Source organism: Anser brachyrhynchus (genome assembly GCF_964034855.1).
Source record: "Anser brachyrhynchus genome assembly, chromosome: Z".
Lineage (NCBI taxonomy): Eukaryota > Metazoa > Chordata > Aves > Anseriformes > Anatidae > Anser > Anser brachyrhynchus.
The window spans coordinates 14,254,454-14,281,654 of record NC_137697.1 but is presented as its reverse complement, the minus strand read 5'-3'; the positions used below and the strand labels follow the sequence as shown (position 1 = coordinate 14,281,654).

Below are 27,201 nucleotides of genomic sequence, written 5' to 3'. Positions count from 1 at the left end.
ATAGTTTGTGCACTGCCCTTCGTCTGCAACTAATTTATTTTTCTCAAGCTGCAAGGAGAACAGTTTAAGCTACAAGATGAGTAAACTTGGGCCTGGTGTAACAAAGATGATGCATAGAAAAAATGACTAAGGCCTATGTGTGTGCTGGCCCATGATTCATTCACCAGGTCTGTGTGCAGGGGATGCACACAATCAGGCTCTCAACAGAACTTAGAGTTGCTTCCACAGGACAAAGCATACTGAAAGTATCAGCAAGTGGGGTTAACAGTATCATATTCAACAAGGGACTTCTGTTTCTAGAAAACTGAATTACACACTTTCCCATCAGGTTATAGCTCTCACTTTTTAATAAAATTAGGAACATATTTGACTTGACTATGACAACTGGAAAACTGCTTTATAATAATTATTTTGGATAAAGGTTGTTAAATATTTTTTAACATTTTTTCCACTGAAGTTTGATTAATCCTAATTCTACTTTGCTGAAACAAAAGCTTGTTGACTTTGAAAGACTTCTGGCTTTTATTCCAGTTTGCAACCATATAGTTCTCAGACTGCAAACCCATTCCTTGCACTGTGAGACAAATTAGTCCCATGTAAAATTGCATTGCTACAGATTTGCTCATCTGAAAGAAACTTCTCAGTAAGTTTCACTAAGCAAAAGCTTCATTAGAGGCCCGGACACCGGTCTAATAGGTAACTGTTTGATACGCTTCGTTTGAGTTTTGCTGATTCACTGTGTATTAAAAGGAGCTGGTTTTGCAGTGCACGCCAGCAGCTGCTGTTAGGCAGTGGCTGTGCAGAGAAACACTCTCTGGCAATGTTTGTTGAACGTTACTCTTGTAGGAAGAGTTCATATTCAGTTAAACGAACATCTGAAGTATTGCAAACAAGCCTTTGTGATGGAAGTCCTGCAATGCTGTGTGTATTGTTTGTTTCACAGCAAGCATTAAAATGATCTTGAGTGACTCAGCCGCTTTGTAGCCTGGGTGTCCTTAGCTCTGTCCTTACTGATAAACAGTGAGATAATAAAATGGTACTTTTGAACGTTTTACATTGATTTGTCATAATAGCTCTACCTCTGATATTTAAGTTTTGCCAAGAACTGAGGTATTAATAAAAATATTCCCCTCCATTATCTTGCTTGTATGATGTTCTTTTCCAGGTGTTACATAGGCAGCTACAGGAATTGAACTGATTGGGAAAGCAGGACTTTACATGAGCAGATTTTTGCAGGAGAGCTCTTCTTTTGTCAAACAGGACATTTCCAACTGGGAAGTTAGAAAAATCTCTCTTCTCCTGGGAGAAAAGAGTGAAACTGTAAGAGAAGGAAACTTTGACCACATTTCTATAAGTGGCATCGCACTTCATACTCTTAGAAATTAACACCTCTAATGTTGATTCTAAGACACAAAAGCTAGAATGGGGGAAAATGGGCTCTTTTACATGCTGTGTGATCCACAGCTTTTGCTGGTTGAAAACTCAAGTGGCATAGCTCCAAAATTTCATACCTATTACAAAGGCTGAAAAAGTACTGTTCTGAGCTTATTTTGGGTAACATATGGAACTATACGTGGTGGTAACTCTTTTTTTTTTTTTTTTTTTTTCTCCTGTTTCTTTGGATTTGGAACTAAACCTGCCTTCCAGCAAAAATATCTTTAACTTCTTTCTCACCAAATCTATGGTCAGGTCCTTGGGGGTGAAATGAGTAAGTGACTATGAGTGACTGTAAAAAGAGTAAGCAACTCACCTGCTGGCCTAACACGGTCCTGCACATCTTCTACCCTAACATGTCTATGACATTAAGGCAAATGATTTCAAGTCACAGCCATGAGCGTGGTTTCTCGTGCTGCCCTTCAGGCTCCCCTCAGGTTCGGGTTTGGGGAACCACACCGCAAAACCTCGGCCCGCCGCGGGCCCGGCCTCCCGCTGCCCGTCCCGAGGGTGGCGGCAGGCCCTCCCGCCTCTGCCCCGCTTCTCCCCGCGGCCGCCCGGGTCCCGCCGCGCCGCGCCGCCATCCTCGGCCGCCCGCCTCCACCGCCGCTCCTTGGCGCCGCCGCCGCGCAGCCCGGGAGCGCCCCGTCCCGCCGGCGGGCAGCGCCGGGCCGCGCCGGGCCGGGCCGGGATGGGCCGGGGCGGGGAGGGACCGGGAGGGACGCCCGCGGGTGCTTAAATTGAGGGGACTGCCAGGCGGCTAGGACGGCACCGGCACCGCCACCCCGGGCCGGACGGCTGGCCTAGGGGTTGGACACGAGTCGCCGTGCCCACAAGTTGCCGTCCCCACAAGTTTCCGTGCCCACAAGTTGCCACCCAGCTTGCCTTCCCCACACCTGTGCTCTCCCCACTCCTATGTGTCAGGCCACCACCTCGCCTGAGGTGGTGCGTTCAGCCGGGCCCGGCAGAGATGGAGTGGAAATTAGAGAAATCTGCCGTGAGGAGGACGAGGACGGATGAGGATTTGCTATGGGTAACTGTGTTCTGGGTGCCCAGCACCTTGCGGGGACATGGGGGGCTGTTGGTGGCCTGGGGACGGTCACATCCAAGGAGCTGGTTGATGGCCACCGCCAGCCCCTTCAGTGGGTTGTGAAACCTCACAAGTGGCCAGGCTTGGCCACAGGTGATGCAGGGTGAGCGAACTGCGGCCCTACTGAGAGCTGTGTGTGTGTTTTAAGTGTTGTGCCTCTGTTTCTTCCAAGGAAAAGGTGATGAGAACGCTCGGAAAAGACCTGAAGCGGAGCAGAGAGCAAAGCCTACAGAAAGTGACTCAGGTAAAGGCAGGCACAGACCTTCGCTCCTCGCTGTGTGTGTTGCGCTAGTGTTGCTCTTTTTGATTGTGGGGGTAGGGAAAGGAGGAGGCTGTAGAGAAACAGTGATTTTGAAAAAAGAAATGATATTTTTTCCTTTCCTGTTAATCCTTAACACGCTTTCTTAACTGCAAGATCTGAAGTGTTTGAAAGACACAAGTTATGATAGTGACATTTGTTGAGGGAAGGATTCAAAACCACGCGGGATTCTCTCTTGGCACTAGAGGGACTACTTGCTGTTTAAAAGCAAGCATTGCTTGATTTGATTGAAGAGATTGTGCAGATTTACAATGTTGTCTTTTTACTGGCACTGCAAGCTGACTTTTCCACATTTAGAGGGCAGTAAAGATAAAAAGGACCATGCAGAACTCATGTATACAGTAGGAACATAGGTAAAAAACATAATATTCACCAACAGTATGCTTAACAGTAAGCAAAATACAAAATACAGGCAGTTTGCACCTTAAGGATTTGACAAATATCACAAAACCTAGTGAGACTGAAATGCATAAAGTGATGGACTGGGTGAAGGTGTAAAAGGAAATGACCATATTGGAAGTGACAAAGCAGGAGACAGGCAGTGCACCCTTAGATATGACAGTAATATAAATGTTGCTACCAGCATGCTGAGAATGTCACTCCAAAATAAAGATGTTCTGTAAGTGACCCCATGGGAAAAGGTGTGTTGTTAAAGTGAGCAATGACTGGGCTCTAGGAGAAGAAGGTTCTGCCGGGTGCTGAGGGGGAGCCAATGGCCAAACCAGCAGATTGTAGCAGTCTGGCAGTGCCTGTTAGCTGGCTGTCGTCTCAGAGGTGTGAACAGCTGCTAGCTGCACTCCATATTGTTGCATTCACAAGCATCGTGGAAAACTCAGAGGTGGCCTCCTCTTGCTGTGGAACAAGCCAGAAAGCAATTAGCCAATGCTACTCTGTAGCTGCTAACAGCAGCATTCCGGCAAGTAAATGTTTTAGTGTTTTGTTTTATATTGAGAATTCAGGATTGGTGTGATTTATTTTCAGTGACCTAAGCCTTTCTTTTAAGAAGCAAAGGGAAGTCTGCAAATTTGGTATTAATTTTTGGTATTAATTTGCTTTGATCCAAAGCGTTTAACTCAGTGACTGACTTCAGCATGACTTCAAAGGCCTTTCCATCAAAATGGATGTTGTAGGTAAAATTTTACCTCCATCCAGCCTAAATCCATGACCTTGAATCATAGAGTCTTTATACGTCCTTCTGTGAATTAAGGTAATGTGCCTTAACACCTGAAGTCAATTTGCAGTATGATGTAATCAGTAATGATTTGTATTTCAAAATAACCAAATTAACTATACTGAGTTACACTCCTGGCTCATCTAGTCCCAGGCCTGGGCTCCCACAATCACCAACATGGATGCTCAAGGAAGAAAAGGAATGAAGTTAAGTGTGTATGACACTAATTAACTCGTGGAGATAACATACTACGCTGGTGCTGGGGCAAGGCAAGGCAAGAAACTGTTTGCAACAATTTCCAATTCCTTTTTGATAGTCTGGAGTCTGATACTTCTCACATTCCATGTGGGTTTTGTACAATTACTTTAATTCAAGTCTTACTGAATCAGAAACATAACTGTGTCATCCATTTAAGTATTTACTGCTTAAATATGTGTTTATGTTTACATATATGAAACATGAAAGTCAAAGAGGAAAACAATACTGAATTTAGGTAGTTGTCTCCAGGCATGTGCATTTCAGGAGAAATCTCACTCTGCACGGACTCTGTGGCTGGTAGGCAGTGTGCTGTTAGGTGGCTGCTGTATTTGAATGTAGCAGTCACTACTGCACTGTCACCAGCTGCAGGGCCAGTCCATCGCTGTTTATGTTGAATCTAATTTCCAGTAAGGGAGGTGGTGCACCTGTGTGTGACGGGATGGCAGTGTATGTTAGCTGGTTGAAATTCTGACATCAGCTAACATGCAGTTGCTATCCTGATGCACATACCTTTAGCATCAAACTGGAGAGCTACTACTTTTATGTAAGGAAACTTTTGGGTCCATTTGATTATTACCGTTTTTTGACTGCCAGGCTCATCTTCAGTATTATAGTTGTATGTTGTATTCCCCTTATCCAAAGAATTAAGAGAATTTTTGGTTGGTTTAGATTCTGTTTTTTTCTCTGCTTTTAGATACCAAGGTAGTAGGAAGTTTATAAATGCTTGAAACAAGCAGGTAATTAATTCAATAATTATTTCAGGTTTGAAAAAAATTCAAACAGCTTTAATTTCTCTGGAAGTTTTCTTAAAACAAAAGAAGAACAATTAAAAAATGTTTCTTATTTATTTTTTAAAAAAATTTATTAAATGATTTTTTTTTTTGCATTGAGTAATTAGAAGTAGGAAAGGCTTAAAATCACATTTCACTAACTGCCCGAAGGCTATAACTGAACAATAATTACCTTTCCATTTTATAAAACGGAAGTCAGTTTTAAAATGTTTTTTCTCCCCTTGCTTAATGGCTTAATGTTGAACATGGATGTCCTAAATAACTGCACATCTTCTCACCAGGAGACACCAGGAGTTTGAATAGGACATATATTATTCTTTAGCAGGTTACAGGCTGGAAGGAAATGGATCCTTTTGATTCATATTACACAGTAAGCTTCTATCAGACATACTGCCACAGGCATCAGAATGTTACCTCTATCCTCATCTCTGCACCTTCTCTTTATGGAATGCAAAAGGAACTCTTTGTTACAGGAGCACCAAACAAAGTAAGTAATGTACCTTGCAAACTGTCTAAATGAAGGCCTTCTAGGAAGAGAAATGGGAACAACGTTATGAAGCTTTCCAGAATTAGGCTGATCCTAGAGCTGTGTGTGGTGATTAGGCAGTGTATTGTTAGTTAGCTGTTCTCCATACACCAGCAACTAACTACACTGCCACATCAGCACATCACTGCATCACTGTTGAGACAAGAATATAAGACTGTTGCTATAAATACCTCATCGCATCCTTAGCTGGTGTGGGGCCCTGTGCTAGACTAGTTCTCCTGACTGAAAGAAAGTGTGCTAGGTTACACGAACTGTGTGCATGTATAACAATATATTTAAGTGTATTTTACACAATTCCGCAGCTAATCCAATTTGTTTCTAAAGAAATTACTAATTTATGTAAGTTCAGTAACTTCAGTAAAAGTTTCAGGTTAGGGCCCCATATGAGTATGTTTTCTTCCACCACTAAACATGATCCTAAGGCTAAACAGAGCCTTACAAACTAAGGCTAAGGCCTTTGGAGCATTCAGGGCAGTGTCAGCAAGAAGACAGTGGAACCACAGAGGTGATTTGGAAACTCTGCTTTTTCTTAGCAGCTGCAGGTCCTTCTGCAGGTAGAGAGGTGTGTGACTTCAGCTTAGGCTAAGTTGACTTAAATGGGAGCTGGCAGAAAAGCAGCACTTTTGATTCTCTGGAACTTGCTTCCTTCAATCAAAAAATGGTTTAAAATGAGCAAAGGGGGTTAGGGAAAGAAATTTCTCATGAATGATAGGTGCTCAGAAGTTTGTCAATTCCACACTAGTAGAACCAAACTAGAGCCACAGACAGCAATAAGAAATGTATTGCTGTAACAAGGACTGACTTGACGTGCTTCTACAGAGCCTTTCTTTCTTAGTGACTGTGCTCTAGGGACATGTCTAGATGTGGAAATAGCATTTATTTTTGCTTTTTAAATGGAGAAATCAAGCCGCTAGGGCTACAGGTCATTCACATGCGAAGTTTCAGAATGACAGGAGCAACATCCAGGTAAATAAGTTGCCCAGAGCCAGAGTTCAAAATCTGTCTGTGTAATTGTTTGCACACTTGGCATTTTTTTGGCTTCACCATGACTGAGACAGGTCAGGTGATAACATGGTCTGTAGACTGCTCTCCATAGGGAGTACAAGTAACATCATCATCATCTTTTGTCAGAGACAGGAGCATGAGAAAAAGGGGTTCTGGTCTGACATAAATTTTGTTTTGGAAGTCATCCTATGACTTCACAGCTCCTTTAGTATTGCTCATATTTACTGGACATTGATGTATGGGCTCAGCAAACAAATATTTTCTGATAATGCTTGAATTAACACGGACATGTCCAGTGACTGAAGTAGATTTAGAATATTTGCACTCCTGGGTAAATTTTTGGAAATAGGAGCTGACAGGTTAATGGTATTTGTTGGAAAAAAAGAAGAGCCCTAAAGAGTGAGGGATAGAAATAAAGAAAGCATTAGGATCAAGAATACAATAGGGTATGCTTAAATGGAATTGAAGAAACTTTAGTATTCATGGACTGAATTCTGTTAACCTTAAAGGCAGTTTTAGCTGAAGTTGTTGGGATTATTGAAAAGTCCAATAAATAGGTTTTAACCTGTTCATAGTGATTTTAGTTTAGTATGTATATTTTATATGCAATATCCAATTTAAACTATAAGTGGGTATTTATACAAATATGCATACATCTATTATTGTGCTGACTTCTGAGCATAGATAAATGTGTGCTTGTATAACAGTGCTCTAATTTTCTTTTTATTTATTCTCCTTTCTAAGTCTGTGCAAACAGTTAAAGATGCTTTATTTTTACCTTTGAATCAGTTTGTTTTAAGAAGGAAGTGTTTAGTTTACCAGTGATCCACCTTAAATATTACATTGGAATAGTTGGCATGTCTCATGAAGAACAATTAATGCAAACATAGCGAGTTTTTGGAGGAACACTAATTAAACAGTAAGCCTTGAAAAAATTAAACTCTGTTCAGATTCAGGACTGAACAGTCCCTACATTACAATGGTACCTATACTCACATTTCTACAGAGATAAATATATCAGATTCTGACCAAGCAGCAAGAAATTCAATAAGTGTTTTCTCAGGCAAAAGTTTTTTTTTTTTTTTTTAAATTCAATTATTTTCAGTCATTGCTAGTCTTACAGAGCAGCACTAATTCTGCCTGTTCACTTTCATATAGGAGATATTGATTTCTTTTGTTCCTGTCCTCTCAGCTCTCCTTTCAAACAGCTGGCATAGGGTTCTTTATTCCAATTTATTTTCTCCCTTCATCAGACAGATCAATCAGAATATTTGGCAGTTTGAACTAGAACAACGGAATAGAACTGCAAATGGCATTGCAGTTACATGCTGGAGAGGGAAAACTGCAAGGTGAGAAGAGCAAGGCTTGAGGCGTGAACCTTTGTCCCCTTCAAATGTCTCTACTTCAAGACTTTATTAGGTGGCTCAGGAGCATTGTATTGGATAGCCTCAGAAAGCTGTGCTTGAGGGTGTTTGTTAGAGAGCCATGCTGTTGGTTTTTGTTGCCTTTTGACTCCTGCTGTAAGCTGCCATGTATATGCACACAAGCCCTGCCTTCATCCAGGTCAGAAGACAGGAAATCCAGCAGGACATGTGCGCACTGTCAAGGCATTGTATTGCACTGCAAATGTACAGAGCAGGCTAAAGAGGTTAAAGGTGTTGCTGTAAAGGTGAAAAGTACAATGAATCAAACCACATAAAGCAGGCAAGGAAACAGTTTTGCATTTTTTTCGTTTTCTTTTTCTTTTAATAATATTACTTTCTATGTACAGGTTTTTACAACTTAGTTGAAAGCTCCACAGTTCAGTAATTTTCCTCTGTCAATATTGCAAAGCGAGTATGGTCAGTTGCATTTGTCTCAAAACCAATTTGTCACTGGTAGATGGGAAACAAAATGTCTTCTTTGCAAATACTGAGTAATTTATCACCAACCCTCTTCCTTTTAGCTATCTTTCTGCTGGTGAAAATTGCTATTAGCAAATGCAAAGAAGCATTCAAAAACGTTATGCAAATTGAACATCCATTCCTGCAAGGTACCGAGTGTCTTGCCATTCTCATTGACCTCAGTGGCTCGCTCTCAAGGCTGTTGCAGGAGCCAACCCAACATTAATTGACATAGTGTAGCTGAAAATACTAACACTAAAGAGAAAAAAAAAATCACCTGATGGATTAACTTCTAGCAGCATTTCTCAGGAATGTAGTAAGGCTGTACAACCATGCTGTTGAATGGATTCATGGAGTGAATGACTTTTTCAAAGGTCTTCTCTTTTTTTCATGATGATTTGCCTGATTAATGATGCTACTTCTGGCTTGATACTTTCTACGGGCTCTTCGGGTCTCCAGAATTTCACAACTTTACCCTCAGGACTAACCAAGTACTTCCAGAAATTCCACCGAGGCTCTTTCTTTGAAGAATCTGTAAGAATGGTATTGGATCATTTTAGTGACTCCCTCACTCTTCTAATTGTTTCATTATCCTGCAGTGATTCTTCAGCTATTTACTTCAAAGCAATCCTACCTTGTTCTTTCCTAGAAGTTTGGACACAGTCTTACTGGCAAAATGCCCTGCTGCTATGAAAGCAACAAGAAGTAGTTGTGTGAAGGCTCTGGCATCATGTTATACTGCCAGTGAATTCTTTTTGCACTAGACTACCTGACAGTGCTGGAAAAATGCTAGCTAGCCACCAGAGTCAGAAGGGGATGTAGCATGAAGATGTTCAACCCTCTGATTGTCTAGACAACCAAATGAAAGAAACAGTTGCTGCTTTAATTGAAGATGCACAGTAATTGCATATGAAGCAAAGGAACTCAGGAAAAGGAAGACCTTATGTCAAAGTATTTAAGTACCGGAGAACCCTTTTCCCTGTGTGCAAACAGTATGTCAAGTAAGAACTGAATATCTGAATATAACAGTCCTGTTTCTGTATAGCTATTAATGTCTGACACTGATTGCACTTGAGTTAGAATCTGTGTCCGAGGCCTGGATTCATCCCACCCAACTCTGATACCTTCTTGCCCTAGTCTTTTCTATAATGAACTGAGAGGCACCTCCAGAGTGCATTCAGAAATTCCATCGCACATCAGGGCAACTCAGAGCGATGAGGCTTTACCTGATGTCTTCAGTGATATGCCGAAGAGGAGGTAGGAAGAAACACAGTGGCAGTGATAATGACGACCACTTAAAAGACTCCTAAATGAGGAGGGCCATGATAATAATTTTCAAGAATATACAAGGTATCACAGAGGATATAGCAAGAAGCAATATTAAGTGGTGTGAGACATTTCATGTAGATGTTGACAACATCAATGTTTGTCACAACCCCTTTCTGACAAGGTGTTGTGAAGAACTGGAACAGGCTGGGAGGTTTTGGAGTTTCTCACAGGACTACTGTAACAGTTTGGAGAAGCACCTATAATATTGGTTAGGTACTTGTGATCCTGTCTGGGGCAGGGAAATGGAATAAAAGTTTGGGCCTTCTCCTACCCCATTTTCTAGTTAAAAAGATGTTATAGAGAATGGTTATGTCCTAAGTATCCTTTCTTTCATAATATCAGTGTTTAGTATGGATCAAAGACCTGGCCAAAGCTCAGGGAGATTCAGGGAGGCTTTTTAAGTCAGCTTTAGGTTTGTGAGCTTCTTGGTCAGCTAAGTAGAGTTTCATTTTGCTTGTGAGAGTATGAGGCTCAGTAAACGTTTACTGTAACAGGGCTTCATAATATTTGCGCAAGGCCATTTTACAGGTTGGGCCCTAAGGTCAAAAGATAAATTAATGCAAATTAGTGGTTATATATCCTACTGTATGTTCTTGCTTTGCAATGTATCCCACATAAGGACATGCATATCCCACATATGACTCTGCTAAAAAAGGAATCTTCTCATCTGCATGCATTTATACTATATCTTCCAGTAATATTAAGATACCCATAGTTACACTTCTCTCTGTAAGAAAAGGTGTTTTCCAGCATAAGTCATATAATCTGAAGCAAGATTTTGTTGGGGGAGTCTTTGCACTCTGGTTTATACTTCCATCAGATCGGATGTTTCTAGCTGGGCTGGTCATAGTAAGCTGTTTTTATCTTCAGTGGGGAGAAACAGATGCTTTTAGGGTCTTCTGACCTTTTTATTCCCCAATATCCACATTCGAATGAGATAAATCGTGTGCAAAGACTGCCTGTTTCTCTCCATAGACTATGATGTGTGCTCAGACTAGGCCTGTCAAACAAGATCCTACTGGAATGAAGGGCGAATACTGTGGTTACAGGCAGCTCAATATACCAAAGAAAATAGTTACCTATTAGAAATTTAAACGCGGGCTCTGCTTCTGATCCCAGGATCTTGATTTTGTGGAAAACAGGGAAAGTTACTCCATAGTTTCCTTTGGCAAAAGCCTCTATTTCCTGGCTTGAGCTAGGCTCTGATTCTCCGAACTGGTTGCAGGGAAAGGCCAGCACAGTGAAGTGGGAGGGACCAAACTCCCTGTGTAGCTCTTGCAGGGCGATGTAGTTTTTGTCTGTGTTCTGGCAGTAACTCGCCACGTTTACAACCAAAGTTGCCTTTGAAGAAATAAAGTCAGAACATTGAGGAAGAAACCTGAGATGGCACAGAGATTTCAGTTAAGTCTTAATGTGGCATATCCCACTACCACACTAGCTGCTACCTGAGAGCTAGACTTAATCTCTCTGATCATAATTTCATTAAACTGATAAGAGTGATAGCTGCTGGAGGTATTTACTTTGAGACATCCTTCTTTAAACATCCTGTAAATGGATAAACTTAAACTTACAGCTTTGTTTAAATATAAGCATGTAAAAACAAAACAAAACAACAACAGATATTTAGAACAGGCATTAAAATGATATTTCTCAGATCAGCGTCTAAAATTCAACACACCATGTTATCATTCTTAACTAAGATTAAAATGCACGAATTCCATTATTTTATCATATTGATTTATAATAATTCTTTCTTCATTTATTAGCTCTAATAGTTAATTCTGGAAGCAGGCCTAGAAAAAAAAATTATCTGTAGCTTACTGTTTACATAACAGGAAGTTAGCACAAATCTCTGCCATAAATTCCCACAACCAACCTTTTTGTTTTCTTACCAATGGATGTCAGATTTTCAGTAAAGATTAAAGCAAAAGATAAAATGAAGCTGTAACTTACTTTCCCTCTGTACTTCTCCAGTGAAACGATCCTTCCTCGTGAATCCTTGACTTCGAAAGAATAAAAATCTTTGGTTTTAGGTTTAAAAAATCTGAGTTGCAGTATGCAGAGAACTGCAGTACACAAAACCATCGACAGAAAAACAACAAAGACCCTGGCTTTGGGCACTGAATATTTCAGAGGGTAAGTAGTTGTGAGAGGCTCCATTTTCGAAAACTTGGGAGAAGCCGGGGCAGGCCCAGAATGCGAAGGAGGAGCTGAAACACGAAACTTGCAACTCAGACTAAAAAGGACAGGCACACTGCTGCTTTGTCCCTGTTGCAGAAGGAGATGTTTCACTTCACAGTGCCTCTGCTGGGCTCCAGAGCACTTGGTAAAGTAGGAAAATGCCTCCTGCTAGGAAAAAAGAATTGAATGAAAAGTGTGCTGCTTCACCTAACGATGCAGATTGCTCTGTTTGGCTGACGTGTGGGGAATAACTGCAGTGTTTGCCTGCACACTGTCCTGAGAACTGCCTGGGGCCTCATTTATGTGTCTGTAATGCAGCTCTAGCACATCCCCTGGGCCCAACAGGTGCCCCTGACCTTAGCAAGGAGAGCAGTATTGCAGAAGCCTGTTTGCATGAGATGCTGTGTGACACAGGCAGCTTTGTAAAACTGTTTTGTAGCACATGAGCAGAGAAAACCTTCTTTATAGGTTAGCAAAAGGGAAGAAAATCACAAATATATACATATATATGTATATACATATATATATATATATATAAATTTAATTGGGGAGACACAAAACATGATGGAAAATAGGTTGCTTTTTTACTGCTACTGCCTACCTGGCTGCTAGCTATGGGATGATAAGAAGATGCAAGGTCTGCACAAGAGCAGAATGAGTTAGCTGAGTCTCAGACCTTGGCCATGCAGCTCCCGTGATGTTTTGCTGAGGCAACTGTGAAAGCCAGTCTCTACTTCAAAGCCATGCAAGTCTGGTGACTTCTCTGTCTGCCTTTAATTGTTTTCTGTTTTAAAGGTGTTTGCTTCTTGCTCTTGGTCTCTGAAGGTACATTGACATGTAGTGGTGACAACTCATTGAGAAAACAAAATTTTCTCTATCTTTCTTCATGTTTTGTTTAGATTTTCTTTCTTTCTTTCTGTCCATTTGCTATTGTCTTTCTGTCAGCTTTCATTTTTTTTTTCTCTTCATATTTTTCTGCTTGGGCTTTTCTAAGTTATCTCCATCTTTCAGCCCTTGTTGCTTGTCTAACATTCTTTTGCTCCCAGTGCGAACTAGCCTCTTGTTTTTCTTTTCACTCCTTTTTTTTTTTTTTTTTTCCCTTCAATCAGATGGTACCTTTTTAGAGATGAGAATAAAACAAGACTTTCCAAAGGTGAAACCTGGAATTTGAGTGTCTGTTGCTTTTTGTGGGCTTTGATATCACCTCAACTACCTTTGATTTATACAATATGATAATGGTATATTCAGCAGTTTCTACCACGTTCTCTAAATAGCTAAGCTCCATGTTCATTTATTTTAACAAGACTTCATAAAGTGTTTCATACAGTTCTCTATACAGAGAGATGCTTGTGATATACTATGAAATTTCAGTATTTATATGGATGTTTCTTCTGACCTAGGGGTTATGTGAGGCTTGATGTCTGCCCGGCAGTGAGCCCTAAGAGTTTCAGTAGAGGGGACAGAAAAAGACTTGGCAGACTGGCAGACTTGTGTGATGAAAGGAACAAAGCTGTAGTCAGAAAGCAAACACAGATGACTAATGCTGACTTCAAAAGCAAGTTTGAGTGTGTTTGATTTCAGAAAATCCATACAGGATGCTAGCGTTTAAGTTACATCTTGATAGCTTGTAATTTGCACAGAACATTATGTCAGAAATAATGAAAAAATAACAAAACTTAATGCTTAATATACTATAAATATTTACAGAAGTATCCAACAATGATTCTGAAGCCTATTATACTTGCAGTGCTTCCTTACTGTTGTTGATACTTTCACTTGTTGCCCTAAAATATTGCCTTAAAACTGTCTGAAAAGCAGTCTTGTATTCAGTGTTATTCAATTTCTCTGACACTCTTGTTTAAGAATTGCCGTTTATGTATGGATTTAAAAGTAAGAAATGTAAATCTGTCATTTGATCTTAATTTAGTATGGCTAAATAAATTAAGTGTAGCATTAAATATAACACCATGAGCATGGCATGCTGGTGGTGAGAAGGTTCAGAAATCAGAAATGTGCTAAGTCCTTCTTTGGGAAAAGATCAGAAAACCAGCCTGGTTCCAAACAGCTAAGACAGGTTTGCTGAATGCTCTTATCTCATGAGAGACCAGCCCAAAGATGTTAAACTAAACATCTGAAAATGTCTCGGGTCTTTCAAAGGTCAGTGCTGTATCCTAGTGCATGAGTGATACAAATTTGGTTTTCTTCTGTGCTGCAGGCTTTCTCTGTGACTGTGACAAGAATTGCATCTTCATTTCTGATTATTACAGCAATAGGGACCAGTTATGGCACTTGTTATGTCCTTGTATTCATTGCTCTTCAGGCTTCTCAAGTTTTACCTAACATTTTGTCAGCCCTTATTTAGGTTTCTATCTATCGTCTCTACTTGATATCACTGTCAAATGATTCAAGGTTACTTACCTAACTAGGATTTTTTCCTTTTCCTTTTCCTTTTCCTTTTCCTTTTCCTTTTCCTTTTCCTTTTCCTTTTCCTTTTCCTTTTCCTTTTCCTTTTCCTTTTCCTTTTCCTTTTCCTTTTCCTTTTCCTTTTCCTTTTCCTTTTCCTTTTCCTTTTCCTTTTCCTTTTCCTTTTCCTTTTCCTTTTCCTTTTCCTTCTCTTTCTTTCTCCATATTTTTTTCCTCACCACGTACTTATCTTTTATACCTAGATCCTTTGAATTCTTAACTTCCTTACTTCAGTTTCTTTGAGTATTTCTTTGTGGAAAGGTAAATACTGTGCTGATCAACTACTTAGAAGTTGTGACTGCTTCTAGCTTTGAACAACTCCTGTGTTACTCTACTGCAGTTGAGAGTTGCTGCTTCTCCTGTGTGATGTGGAAAAAGTAAATCCCATCACTTGCTGTGTCCAGAGTAATCTTCTTTACCTTGTCATTAGCTGAACCTGTTCACAAGCAAGTAATTGAATTTACACTAATTACACCTGTGACGGTGTAAAAAGTTGCTCGTCTGAGCTCTCTGACATTTTCGTCCTAACGCAGAGATCTGTAGTACATCTTAATTTACTGAATGCAGATCACAGTCAGTTCAAGCTCTGCTGTGTGCTCCTGGGGCCAGTAGTGGGTGGCAAACACCCAGCTTGACGTGATGCACTCCCGTGGCCAGCATCCACAGGAGCTGTGTGGATGAACCCAGCGGTGGCCCTGGCCTGTGTGTGAAGTGGGGCCATGGCCCTGGAGGCTGCCCTTGCCTTGCAGAGGCCAGGCCAAGCATGTCTTCACCCAGGTAACGTCTGCAGCCACCCGCACGTCCATTGCCATGGCCTGCTGCTCAGAGCTGGGCTGAGCCCACGCAGATTTGAAACAGCGTGAAGGGACAGAGCAATGTTAAGCGCTGACTGACTCTGGTGTTTTGGCTCCCTCCACTTGTGCAGGCCGCCACCTCAGAGAGGACCGCGTACTCGAGGTTTAAGAGCTCCATTACGAGGAAGCTGGTAGCCAGGGGCCCGGTGGCGAGCAGCCCTATTGTCACAAGATGGCAGCAGCTGCACGCAGGAGGCCGCGCTGAGGAGCCTCGCGGGGCCTGCAGGACCCACCGTAGTGCCCTCGGGGGGGCCCAGCCCACCAACACACCTGGGAAGACTCCAGGTCAGGCAAAGAATTATTTTCACATATAGGATGGCAGCATGCAGGGAATTTTGTGGGATGGGGTTTCCCCGCGTCCCAGTGGACAAGGGCTGTGGCTACTGCGTTGTGCAGCAGCAGCAGTCTGTGTAGCACTTCCCAGGCAGAGTGAGCTCAGGGCTAGCATCCTTTCAGCAGAATTACACTGCTGACATGGAAAGAGAGGAAAGCCAGGCCCATACTTCTTTCCTTTCCTTCCTTCTGCTTTTCCTTTGCCTTGCACGTGGCTACCCCAGACCTGGCTGCATCTGCAGAACTTGGACCAGCCTGCATGCTTGGATGTGGTGATGTGTACACTCTGTGATGACCCACTGAAGGAGAAGTGTGCCTTGTGTTAGTTTCCCCTCCAATATCTAAGGCTACAGGTACTGACAAAAGTCCTGTCTGCCAGTAGACACTTATCCTCAACACACCTTAGGGGAAGGCTTGTTTGTCATTCAGAGCACAGATCATACTTTCAGGACTTTGATTTGGTCTGGAGAACTGACTCTGGAAGAGGCTGTTTCTCTCCATCAACAACAGAGGGAGCTGAAGAAAGACTAAATAAGCCTTTGAACTCACTCCCACGTCCAGCAGTGGTAAAGGAAAATAAGAAGGGTTTACAGGCTGCATGTACTAGAAGAGTTTCCTGGAAGAGCAAGGAAACTGAACAAGGCACATTTCACAATTATTAATGGAAATCTTTAGAAAGCAAATAGAAGATGCTTTTTGTTGTTCCAGATGTATTCCTATGAGGCCATGGTTGTTGGAGACAAAGTGCCATTCTATCTTCTGCTGAGCAGAGTACCACAACTCTTCGACAGTGTGGTCATAGTGCATGCCCAGCTCTGGGAAATTCACGTTCTAAAGCTGAATTCGTGTTCTAAACTAAATTTTTCCTTGCTTCAGTTTCTACAGCAGAAAGTACTGCATGTTCTCGCCACCACCAGTGGTGAAAGCCTTTACGGCTGTGGGAAATCAGACTTTGATTTTGTATGGAGTAGGTTCTGGTGTAGCCAGTGAATGGATATGAGTTATAGAAGTAAATATAGACTGTTTATAAAGGGAGTGACCAATCCGATCTTTTTTAGATGTCTCTTTTAGGACAAGATGAATAGTGCTGTAGAAGCGTCTGTTTCTTTTCCTTGACATTGAAGGAAAGGGAGAGCAGACTGACTAGCTCAAATGCCAGCATTTGTATTGTCCCACTTAGTGTGCCAGTCAGCTTTGAGAATATTGCTGCTAGAAAATAAATGCTTTTCTGAAAAGTTCTAGACAATACCCCTATGTATGGTTTTGAGTAAAATGTTTCCATTAAAATTATTTTTTTCTCAGTGACACCTCAGATGCCTAAGAAACTTTTCATGAGGAAAAGTGCTGTGACTCTACCCTGCAGTCACACTGCAGAAGGCTTAGGATGGAGAAATAATAGGAGAACTAAAATGGGAAAGAAACAGGTACGTAATGCAACATTAAAATGCACAGGTAGGATATTTGCTTTCCTGATGTGTTCTCTAACCTTATCTTTAGTCTGGAACCTGTTGTGCAGATGCTGCCTTATTAAGACGGAGAACATTAACAAGAAGAGGTCCATTTAGGAAACGTCTGCTAAAAAGATGACAGGAACAATAGCTTCATCATTTGTTTGATGAACAAATGATGTCAGCCTATCGTCCTGCAAACTAAAATTGAAACCAAGTTAATGAAGCCCTCAAGATGCATTTGTGACCTCAGAGGGAAAACCTATATTATAAAAAATGCGCATAAAGACCACAAATGACTCAGTTTTTCAGATGCTAAATAACCACTATGCATGAAGAAGATCATTTCTTCAATCGTGCAGGATGTTGCGGTTCTTTTGGTCACGTAAACAGTATGAGATGGTATAAAAAATAGCCAAAAAATAGCTTTCTGTGAATAATGTTTTTTATCATGACAATGGAAATTCAAAGGCTAGGTAGTAATGTTTAATGATTCTTGGCCAAAGATGAATGAACACAAGAAATCTCTACCATGTGATATGAAGACTTCAGATCTCCTCCCATTTTGGTGCTGCTTTTTATTGCTGTGCACTATATCCATTCCTTTTTGCTAGTGTACACTGACACAGTTTTTTTCTCTGTAGGCTTTATCTGCTGCTTTTTGGTCACCTTTAATAAACCTCTACACCAGACACCCATCCATTTCTGCTAACTACTTGAAAATTGATTTGTCATGTGAATCACAGTGATACTTATCTGTGTTAGTAAAAGTTATTACTGTAACATTACACTCAAAGCTACCTCCTGATTTTAGTCCTATCTGATTGCAACTATTTGTATATTAAGCTGTAAAGTTATGGTCAGTCCGTATGCTTCTTCCTGACTGGTACTCTCCTTTTCTTGATTGCACCAGTTGTAAGATCAGTACTGAAGACCATGACAGCTGTTTTCAAGTGATTACATTTTGACTATAACTGTTGAGTAAGGATGCTTCATAGCTGCATACTCAATGTCCTTGCTTGTACTGGTTTATAATTTTTTATTAATATTATAGAGAAATTTTTATGAGGCTGTCAAGATCAACTTCCGAGAAGAAGAATTAGTATCAGAATAGCTGGGCTAACAGGCTTGTTTGTTGTTTTCTTTTAATACTTGTACTCACGAAGGTCATTGAATGTTGCAAAAGGACCCATGCTTTTTACATCATTCTGGGAAACCTGTTTTTCAGGGCAATCGCTTTCCTTCACAAAGTAATATTTCTTCGCAAAGAAATTTAATAAAGCCTTTTTGTGAGAAGGTAAAAACTTTCTATGAAGTAATATTTGTAAAACATACTTGCTTTCTTAAATTTCAATGTGTTTTTAAAGATGAGTGTGCATGCTGTTGTTTTCACTTTTCTGTGTCAGTCTTTCATCTCTACAGTACCTAGAATTATACTGTGACTGACATCAGAAGTTGAGTTAGAACTAAGATATTCAGAGCTTTACATCAAGGACCACAATAACTTCCTGTAAGTGTGATGTGGGGGTCTTTGAGATAACATTGTGGGATAAAATCTTTTCACATTCCAGTATATGTGTGTGGTCTCCTTGTGGGCCAAAAGATTACTTTCCTGTACACACAATAGGTTTTCCATAGAAATGTCTGTACTTTTTTTAGAGGGACACAGATCCAAGCAATCTGATTAGCTTTCTGCCAAGTTGTCTATGTAAATCATGCAGAAAGTGTCTCTCAGAGCTGAAGGCTTGCTGTAGAACAGATGGGATATATAAAAATCTAAACTTTTTTTCCAGTTATATTTATTTAAGACATTTCTTATCATGATTACAACAGGGTTTTGAAGAAGAGTAACACTGGATGTGTTTGGAAAGATAGATTTCACAGACATTGGAGAAAGACCATACTGAGTGGCTGGTAAAAACATCAGCTGCACTTCCACCTGACTGTAAATAATGAATTACAGACCAGACAGCTAACATCAGAGTGTTCAGTTGAGTGAAACAACATTGTGAAGAAATGCATATTATTAGAGATTGGTGTAGGGATTCATATCCCACGGGACTGATCTGACCCTTTACCTGATTTTGCCTAAACCTAAATAGGGCCTAACCTATTTTTTTTTGAAGAAGGGAAGAGTTGCAATAATAGTTCAGATCTCCCTTTTCTTATTTTTTTCTGCTGCATTATCTGTTTCTCTGACACCCAAGGAGAGGAGAGTATTATAAAAAATTCTTATTCCTCTGAGACACCCTGTTTATATTTTTAGCACCTGTGGATTCAAATTGTAATACTGGTTTAAGAAATGGGATCATGGTGTCCAGACTGTGGGACCCTGGCCTGAGCGAGGACTCTAGTAGGTTTCCTGTTGGAATCAATGACCCTGCAATGTATGCATCACAAAACTGATCAGCAACCCTGAGGCATCAGACATATTGCCTACATGTAGAAAATTTAGCATTGTGAGCTGGTAAAATTAGCTCAATACAAATTAAAAGAGGGCAAGAAGGCACTAAGTTTTAGTAGGTGATATGTACACATACAGGGCCTAAGAACTTTTCCACTGGTAAGATGGCCTTGTTCAAACAGCTTTATTAAAATTTGTATGATTGTTAGCAGTGAATTGGTGTTTTATGGAAGGAAAGATAACTCTAGCCAGAGCATATGATTTGGACAGTGGTATTGTGTATTTTTTACTGACCTCCCATCCAAGAGTTAAGTTGTTCTAAAGCTTTTATGTAAATAATATTGAGTCCTTTGATTGGTGTTATGCTATCCATTATATTTAAATATACTTTTTGTTACATTTCTTCATTGAATCATCTTTTCACTTCAATGTATTGGCAGAAATGTTCTACTCAGCTTCCAGTGATCCAAGAGGTTGGATGTAGCATCGTCGAAAGTGTAGACATGAAGACCTGTGAAAATAGCAGTTGCATCTGGAAAGGTATGTTCCTGTGTTCCACTATAGCAAATACCCCCATGCACATGGAGCAGGAAGATAGAGCAGGCTGCATCTACTATGAAAAAAACATCTGTTCCAAAAAGTGTTACAGAATAATATAAAGTGGCTGAGATCTACACTGCTTCAGGCTACTTCTCCTTCAGTTCCCACTGCCTATGAAGGAATAGCACCCACTTCTTCCATTGTGGTTAACACCTAGTATTTTACCTGGTTCTCCTTTGGGCACAATCAGACACATTAATTCCTTTTGACTTTTGAGTTTCAGATATGTGAAATATTGTAAGACTGTGCTGCATACAGGGCATGTGATAAGTATCAGATGAACTGCTGGGTACATGAGAGTTTAAAACATGCAGAGATGGTGGAATCTTGTTGCACCTACCTGTAGGGAAAGGTAGCTGGAACAGACTGTCCCTAGCATTGCTTCTGGTTTCATCTGATTGGGAGTTGATTAGTTCACTCCAAAAATATCCTAGGACTGAATGAGCATACAGAGTGTGAATGACTGGAAGCCAGGTGAGATGTGAGAATCTAATCTGTCAAATAATACAGATATTCCCAGAGGTTTTTTGCGTATGCAACAGTTTATTAGATACCAAACCAAAATTTTACTGTGTTCTGTCTTAGGTAATTTGTTTTGGTGATCTGGCTATTTCTGTGCTGGACTCTTTCCATTCAGAGATTGATTCATGCTCATGTTAAAAACTGTGAGAAACAACCTCTATATGTCTGAAGTTCAGCTCATGTGGAAGAAGTCTGGGGGCATGTAATAGACTGGTATATATTCCTTTGTTACTCTTTTCCATGCAAATAAAACTCGGTTCAGAGCAGTCTATAGCAACAGTATAGGGATTAGTCACACTTATTTTTTTCTTAATGGCAAATGAATATAGGTGTCAGGAATATTGGGTTTTATTTTACATACCTACTTGTTGATCAAGTGGTCTTATGCGACAGTGCTGACTACTTACCTCTTCCTGAGTCTCGTTTTGAGAAGTGACATAAGCATTTGAGACCCGAAATCCTATCAAAAACCAGTGATAATCTTCTAGTACTCAGGCAAAATAACACAAAATGGTGTAATAAAGCTTAATTTCCACTAATAAGAAAGTCTGTTATGCACATTCACATGTCTGTATATGGACATATGTGAATAGAGCTGAAATCATATCAATATGAGTTTGGGCTAGATAAATTCTTCATGAGAGAAGAGAAAGCTAAATAAGTTACAGAGATGATTTCATCCTTTTTATCTCAATCCTTAATGCCAGCTACCAATATTAAAGAAGAAAATCATTTTCAAAGTGTGTCAAAAGTTGTCATTCTCCAACTGTTATAATTAAGTGCTATAGTTTTCCTGAATTGTCCTATTTGTCTGGGTTCAGAAACAGCAAATTTTCAAAAAATAACCAAAAATCTAGATATTAGAAATATATATTGCTGTACAGACAAATCTCATTTCAGTGATATCAGACCATTTTTAGTGTTAGAAAGGAGTGTTACGTATTGCATAGGGCAAGCGAGGTCTCACACTCAGTTGTTCCTGCAACCCTGCTTGATTTTTTAATTCCACAAACTTTTAGATCTGGAAAAAAATCACTGTGGCCTACTTCTTGCTAATCTACAGTCTTCATTTAGGGGGGAGGTACTACAGTTGAGAGGAGAAACAGTTGTTTGGCAGAAACTCATTTTGGATTAGGGAAGAAGACTGAGGACAAAGTAGGAAAGGACTGTGTGAAATGTTCTCCACAATTTGTCATTGATAAGACTTCCGTATGGGATGATAATGCATGTGTTTATGTTACAGAGTGCAAAAACTTGTGAGTGTTGACTTTTGTTTTGAACAGAAAAGGTTAGTTGTCAAGGTAGATAATGTATTCTGCCCCTGAAGATTTTGGCATTTTTTCTAAGTATACCTCTCTGGAGAATAGTTCAAAATGAAGTCAATATATAGAGGAAAGTGCAGAAATATGAGTCTCCAGCTCTTTGCTCTGCATATTACAGAAAGATAATTTCTTACTCATAAAGATGTAGCATTAAGTGATTCATGGTGCTAATGATCTGGCCTTTTTTCTACGATGCTTAGCAGTTGTTGCAGCATACCATAGACAATGACCACAATGGCTGACTCTTCTGCTTGCTCATACCTGTTTTTTACAGCTATTGCTTTTGTTTCTCATTTTTGTATTGTCACAAGCTTAGGGTGCTGTGATCAAAGTGGGTGTGCATTAAAAACCTTTTCCTGTGGTTAGGTGTTGGTGGGAGAGACCTTTTAATGTGAGATTAACATCAGAAAGCAAAAAGGTTAGTTGCTGTCTGAGAGGGTTTTAAGGTGGGAGAGTCCATATGAACTGGTACTAACAACTTCCGACAGAAAGCTAACCAAAGACAAAATGAACCATGTTCTGCACTGAGCTGTGAGACAACTTAAATAAAATATAGTGGACCCTGTTCTCCACTCTAGCAGATTACATCCATGGAGATTTGAAAGAGTTGTTAAAAGGCGGCTTTCACCTACTTTTGTGTGCAGTGTTTTGGCCTACACAGGGTAAATCAAACCCTTCTGGACTGCTGTGGACCATGGACAGACTAATATAGTGAGTGTGAAAGGCTTAGGCATGAGAAAAACTGGTGGTATTTTGCATTACTGAACTGTGCATGGTGAATTTTCAAATACAGGATGCCAAGAAAGGACACAGAATGAGTTTAGAGCTGTTACCACCATGAAGCCACCCATGCCATTGGAGCCAGAAGTGAGGCTTCATATTGCTGGTTTGCGCAATGATTACTGTAAGTTACTTTCTTCTATTCAAAGGCTTTTGCAGAGGTTGGAAATACTTATGTATTCTTCAAGGAAGATGGGAAGTGTGTGTCCCCTTCAGATCAAATGGAAACTCTCCAAGGCTTATGCACAATGTAATTTTTCTTAAAACAATTCACCTTTGAAAACTGCCTGACCCAGCATGTAGAGATGACTGATCAAACCCTAGAATCAGTATCACCTAAATCTCGTGCAGCTTTCTTCAGCAATAGGTATCAATACAACTTTAAAGTCAAACCAATATACTTATCCCTGCTTATTAATTAAGCTAAGGACATTTCAGATACCAGCTTTGGATGTCTAGCAGACTGTCAATACAGCAGCAACTTTATTGAGAAGACTTTGAAATCTCTTGTTTTAGGGAGACATCATTGATGTTGTTTATGGTTTAGATGACAGATACCCTCTGAACTAAATTCTCACTTACATGTTTGATGATGTACAGGCAAAAATTTAACATACACAAGTTACACCTGAACATGCATGGATTTCTGGTCTACAGCACCAAATATGTTTTAACACTTCTGACATTCTAACAACCCTGTATGTGAAAGTGTTAAAAAGTGTCCCTGTGTTGTTTATTTTATTTTAACTTTTAACATGTCCTTACAAGCGTGCTTTCGATGTAAATCTATGAGCAGGACAAAGGTTTGTTTGCATGCAGATTGAGGCTGGATTTCTACCTGGATGATTTACACTGATTATGCACAAAGTGTGTCCCAAGAATAAGCATAGGTAGTCTTTGGAAGTGATTTCTTAATACTTTTTTCTGACTGCAGCAAACAAGACTCTAACCAAACAGCTGACTGATAGATTCAGCTGTGCTTTAGAGCGATTTTAGTTATCAGAATATGATGTCAGACCTTGGACTGTGGTAACGATCTTCTTCAAGGGTCTTGTAAAATTACTTTTAAGCTGCCATAAATGGACAGCTGAGGATTTCCGTTAGACGAGGGAAAGAGTCCTGTGTTGGTGTTAAATGTTGTATACCAAGTCATTCTGCCCTGTCTGACATAGCAGGCTCTTTTGAAGCTAATCAGTGTAGTGACTTGCCTTGCCAGGATCTATAGTGCACCCAGCATCAGGGGCAGTGTAAACAGTATTTCCGGCATTCACTTGCTGAGCTGGCTCTGCAGGTGAGGATCAGAATTTCCCTAACTTGTTTCTGCATTTTTCTTCTGTCACTTGCAACATAAATGTTAACATTAGCTCAAGGACATAGGAGAGACTATAGCATATGTATTCTCTTCTATGTCTTTCTTATTAACATGAATTACCTTGAAACAAGAATGTTTTGGGATCTGTAGCTGGTGATGAAGAACCCTCATTTCTGGTGGCAGAAATTAGAGTGATGTGAGCATCCAAAATGGAGTGTGATAGATGCAGAAAATATAATGAGGAATCTGTCAGTCATGTTCTGCTGTACAAGCATACCAGTTTGTGGACACTAGCCTGATGAAGACCTTGGCTTGTTAGAAATACTCTCCTTCGTTTAGTTCTCATTTGGTGTCTTCATCGAACACTAGCTAGTAATGGTTTCATAGAAGCAATGTCCTGAAGTTTTCCCGTAGTTATTAAAAAATAAACAAAACAACAACACCTTCTCTCCCCCAAACTATGAACTTCTCTCCCATCCCTTACGTACAACCTTCTTGCAGTGATTTTTAGTACCTTTCTTCTAGATCTAAACATACTGGACTGGAACCTTGAAAATCTCATTGCTCTTGCTGTAGGACCTGCTGCACATATCTGGAATGGAAGAACTCTTCAAGGCATTGAAAGCATTGATTTGAATTCCTGTTCCAAGTACATTTCATCTCTGGCTTGGATAAAAGAAGGAACTTGCCTTGCAGTTGGCACTAGTGATGGAGAAGTGCAAGTACTTAATAATTTATTTTTTCAGTCTTTTCTCCATTTCCAGCTAAAATACCCATAAGACAATACGTATTGTATTTTTTTTATTTTTATTTTTTAATTGAAACAAAACAGAAAGATTGGCTGAAATACAGAAAAACCCTGCTGAAGACAAAATTTAGCACTTATCCTATATCATCATGAGCTTTATTAAATAAGTAAATGCTGTCCAGTATTATCCAAATGGAGCCTCTGAAGTTATTAAAGAGCTGGTGACTGAATTAATGACTCAGCTTTTCAGAGAGAGTCAGATTTTTTCCAACAGTAAGAGGAACTCTAAATTATTTTTTTCTCAGCACAGCCTATTCTTTCTTGTACATCTCTTGCAAAGATCACTCCAGTAGTGACAGATGCCTTTAGAACTTCAGCTAAAATTCTCTTTATGGATTCACACACACACACACACGAATTTGACTTCAGTCTGATTATACCCATACACCTCAGTCTGCTGTTAAGGAGCAGTTCTGTTATTGAAAGGTTTTTTTGACCTTGGCTGAGATGCTAGAAAATATGGGGATCTACCTGCTGCAATTCTGAGTCAGCAGTCTGCAGGTACTGAAGGCCAGTGCTTTCGAACACGCACTTCCAAACACTGCCATGTAAATAAATAGCTTTAATCGCAGAGGTGCACATTCTCTTACAGTAAAATTTGGAAATACTCCTTCTTGTCTTAGTTGTGAAATAAATGAACTTGAAGTTGTCCATGTGTCTACCTAGAACTGGGCAGTGGTTTACCTGCAAACAAATTATGAGAACAATATATATATGTGTATACATATATATGTATATATGTGTATATTTCCTCTTAAATTTGTATTTATTTTGTTTGTTTTGAATTGGCAGCTGTGGGACATTGAAACCAAAAAGAGGTTGAGAAATATGTTTGGTCACCTGTCTGTAGTTGGTGCTCTGAGCTGGAATCATTATATTCTGAGCAGGTGAGTGGTGTCCAGCAAGGCATATTTCCAGGAGAATCCTGATGCTTTCACTTAGACAAGTGTCTAAGCTAAGTGTCAAGCTTTCATTTTAGTTGTTTTTGTTGGCTTTGCTTATAGGTGATACATCCTGTGACTTAACGGCCTTTGCAGGAATAATATGTAGGTTTCCTTCATGGCAGGAAAGAAGCCAAAGGGAATGTAGCCCACCTATTTAGTCTTTGTTTTTCACTCTTCAAGAAAGCTGTCAGTACTTGCAGAATCTCACTAGGATGTGGAGACTATGGTTCTAGTTTTGTGAAGAGCCTGAGCTCTAAATGGTGGTGTCTCCAGTGGGTCTGGTCTTCAAAAATCATAGCCTACTCTATGCAAAGGAGAGGGCCTGTAGCTTAGGCTCCATTGATATCATGGCAGCGCCAATCTTTTCAGTTACATAGCAACACAGAAACAATAGCAAAGGTTGACTAACTTTATTGTTAACCTCAAAATGAAAGTATCTCTTGGTAAGAACACTAGAGGTAGTTTTATTTTGATTTCATATGATGCTGTGGCTTTTGAATCTATTGGGTGTGGTAGGTGGAGTGAGGTACAAGGATACCAGATAAAATCAGTTAATAAAATGCTGTGGCTCTTGCAGAAGTAGGTACTGCGGGTGGGTTAAGCTACAAGGGTGTAGCTTCAACACCTGCCAATGCCAAGTGGCATAACCTCGTTACAGTAATGATTAGTTTCAATGTGCATTTCAGCTTGGCCAAAGGAGTGAAAGCAGCAGAAGCATTACAAATCTTTCTGAGTGGAAAATGATTATAAAATTCAACATGAATCTGTGAACTACAGTTATTGTTGATAGTCTAGGTTCAGATTAACAGATTTCTCTTCTTAGGTTTGAATCTAACCAGTTCATTACTGCACAGTTAAAATAATCCGTATAATTTTTTTTAAAAAAAGGCATGGATGTGTATTCGTTATAACTAAAATGAAAGCAGAATTCTTACAGAAAACTTCAATATCAACAACTGATACTTTGGGATTGCACACTAATTCCTGTGGTTAAAAATTGCCCAACAACACATCCTCAAAATAATGAACTGCTAAATAAATGTCAGTACCAGAAATTAACTTGTCCCAAATTTTTATTAGTTTCTATTTGTCTTTAGCAAAACAGATACTATCTTCTGTGTCAAAAACAAATAATTTTGATTTCTTATTATACCAAATCAAAAACTTTATTTTCAAACAGGATTCTCAGGAGCCAAGCTCCTTCCCACTCCTATCACTACAATCACTGAAAACCTTAATTTGGCCATTCAATTCATCTCTTTCAGTTAGAATTTATGCTTATTATTTAGGAGGAAAAATCTATATAAATCTTCAGGAGGGAAATGATCATGCCTTTGCATATAATGCATATACTGCTACGTATATTTATAGGTATTTTCCATAAAGATGTGCTTAATATTCAC

At 39.8% G+C, this 27,201-nt stretch overlaps 2 protein-coding genes across 4 annotated transcripts in view; one reads left to right on the top strand and one right to left on the bottom strand.

Moving 5' to 3' along the window:
- The first annotated feature begins 735 nt into the window (after positions 1 to 735).
- The window catches only part of CDC20B (cell division cycle 20B), a 36,429-nt gene continuing 9,963 nt past the window's right edge, over positions 736 to 27,201 (top strand). Inside the window, exons 1-8 of one of the 3 annotated variants that reach the window (XM_080572599.1) lie at positions 736 to 1,871; positions 2,697 to 2,768; positions 15,397 to 15,610; positions 16,961 to 17,082; positions 19,951 to 20,050; positions 22,748 to 22,858; positions 24,572 to 24,768; positions 25,647 to 25,741. In XM_080572599.1, the coding sequence (XP_080428725.1) occupies positions 1,719 to 1,871; positions 2,697 to 2,768; positions 15,397 to 15,610; positions 16,961 to 17,082; positions 19,951 to 20,050; positions 22,748 to 22,858; positions 24,572 to 24,768; positions 25,647 to 25,741 (1,064 nt within the window). In that variant the 5' untranslated portion in view covers positions 736 to 1,718. Of the gene's footprint in view, positions 1,872 to 2,142; positions 2,468 to 2,696; positions 2,769 to 15,396; positions 15,611 to 16,960; positions 17,083 to 19,950; positions 20,051 to 22,747; positions 22,859 to 24,571; positions 24,769 to 25,646; positions 25,742 to 27,201 lie in introns of those variants that run through there. The other 2 variants (XM_080572600.1, XM_080572601.1) reach the window with 2 other exon arrangements.
- On the bottom strand, positions 8,332 to 12,310 carry GPX8 (glutathione peroxidase 8 (putative)). The gene is made up of 3 exons (XM_080572602.1): positions 11,781 to 12,310; positions 10,907 to 11,168; positions 8,332 to 9,030 (listed from the first exon to the last, which is right to left on the bottom strand). The coding sequence occupies exons 1-3, from the start codon at positions 11,985 to 11,987 to the stop codon at positions 8,867 to 8,869; spliced, it is 633 nt and encodes a 210-aa protein (XP_080428728.1). The 5' UTR covers positions 11,988 to 12,310; the 3' UTR covers positions 8,332 to 8,866.

Coding starts and splice junctions, on each gene's coding strand:
- GPX8 (XM_080572602.1), bottom strand. CDS start 11,987: ATGGAGCCTCTCACAACTACTTACCCTCTGAAATATTCAGTGCCCAAA. Junction 11,169..11,780: donor TGGAGAAGTACAGAGGGAAA/GTAAGTTACAGC, acceptor ATTTCTTCAAAG/GCAACTTTGGTTGTAAACGT. Junction 9,031..10,906: donor CGCGTTTAAATTTCTAATAG/GTAACTATTTTC, acceptor CCATTCTTACAG/ATTCTTCAAAGAAAGAGCCT.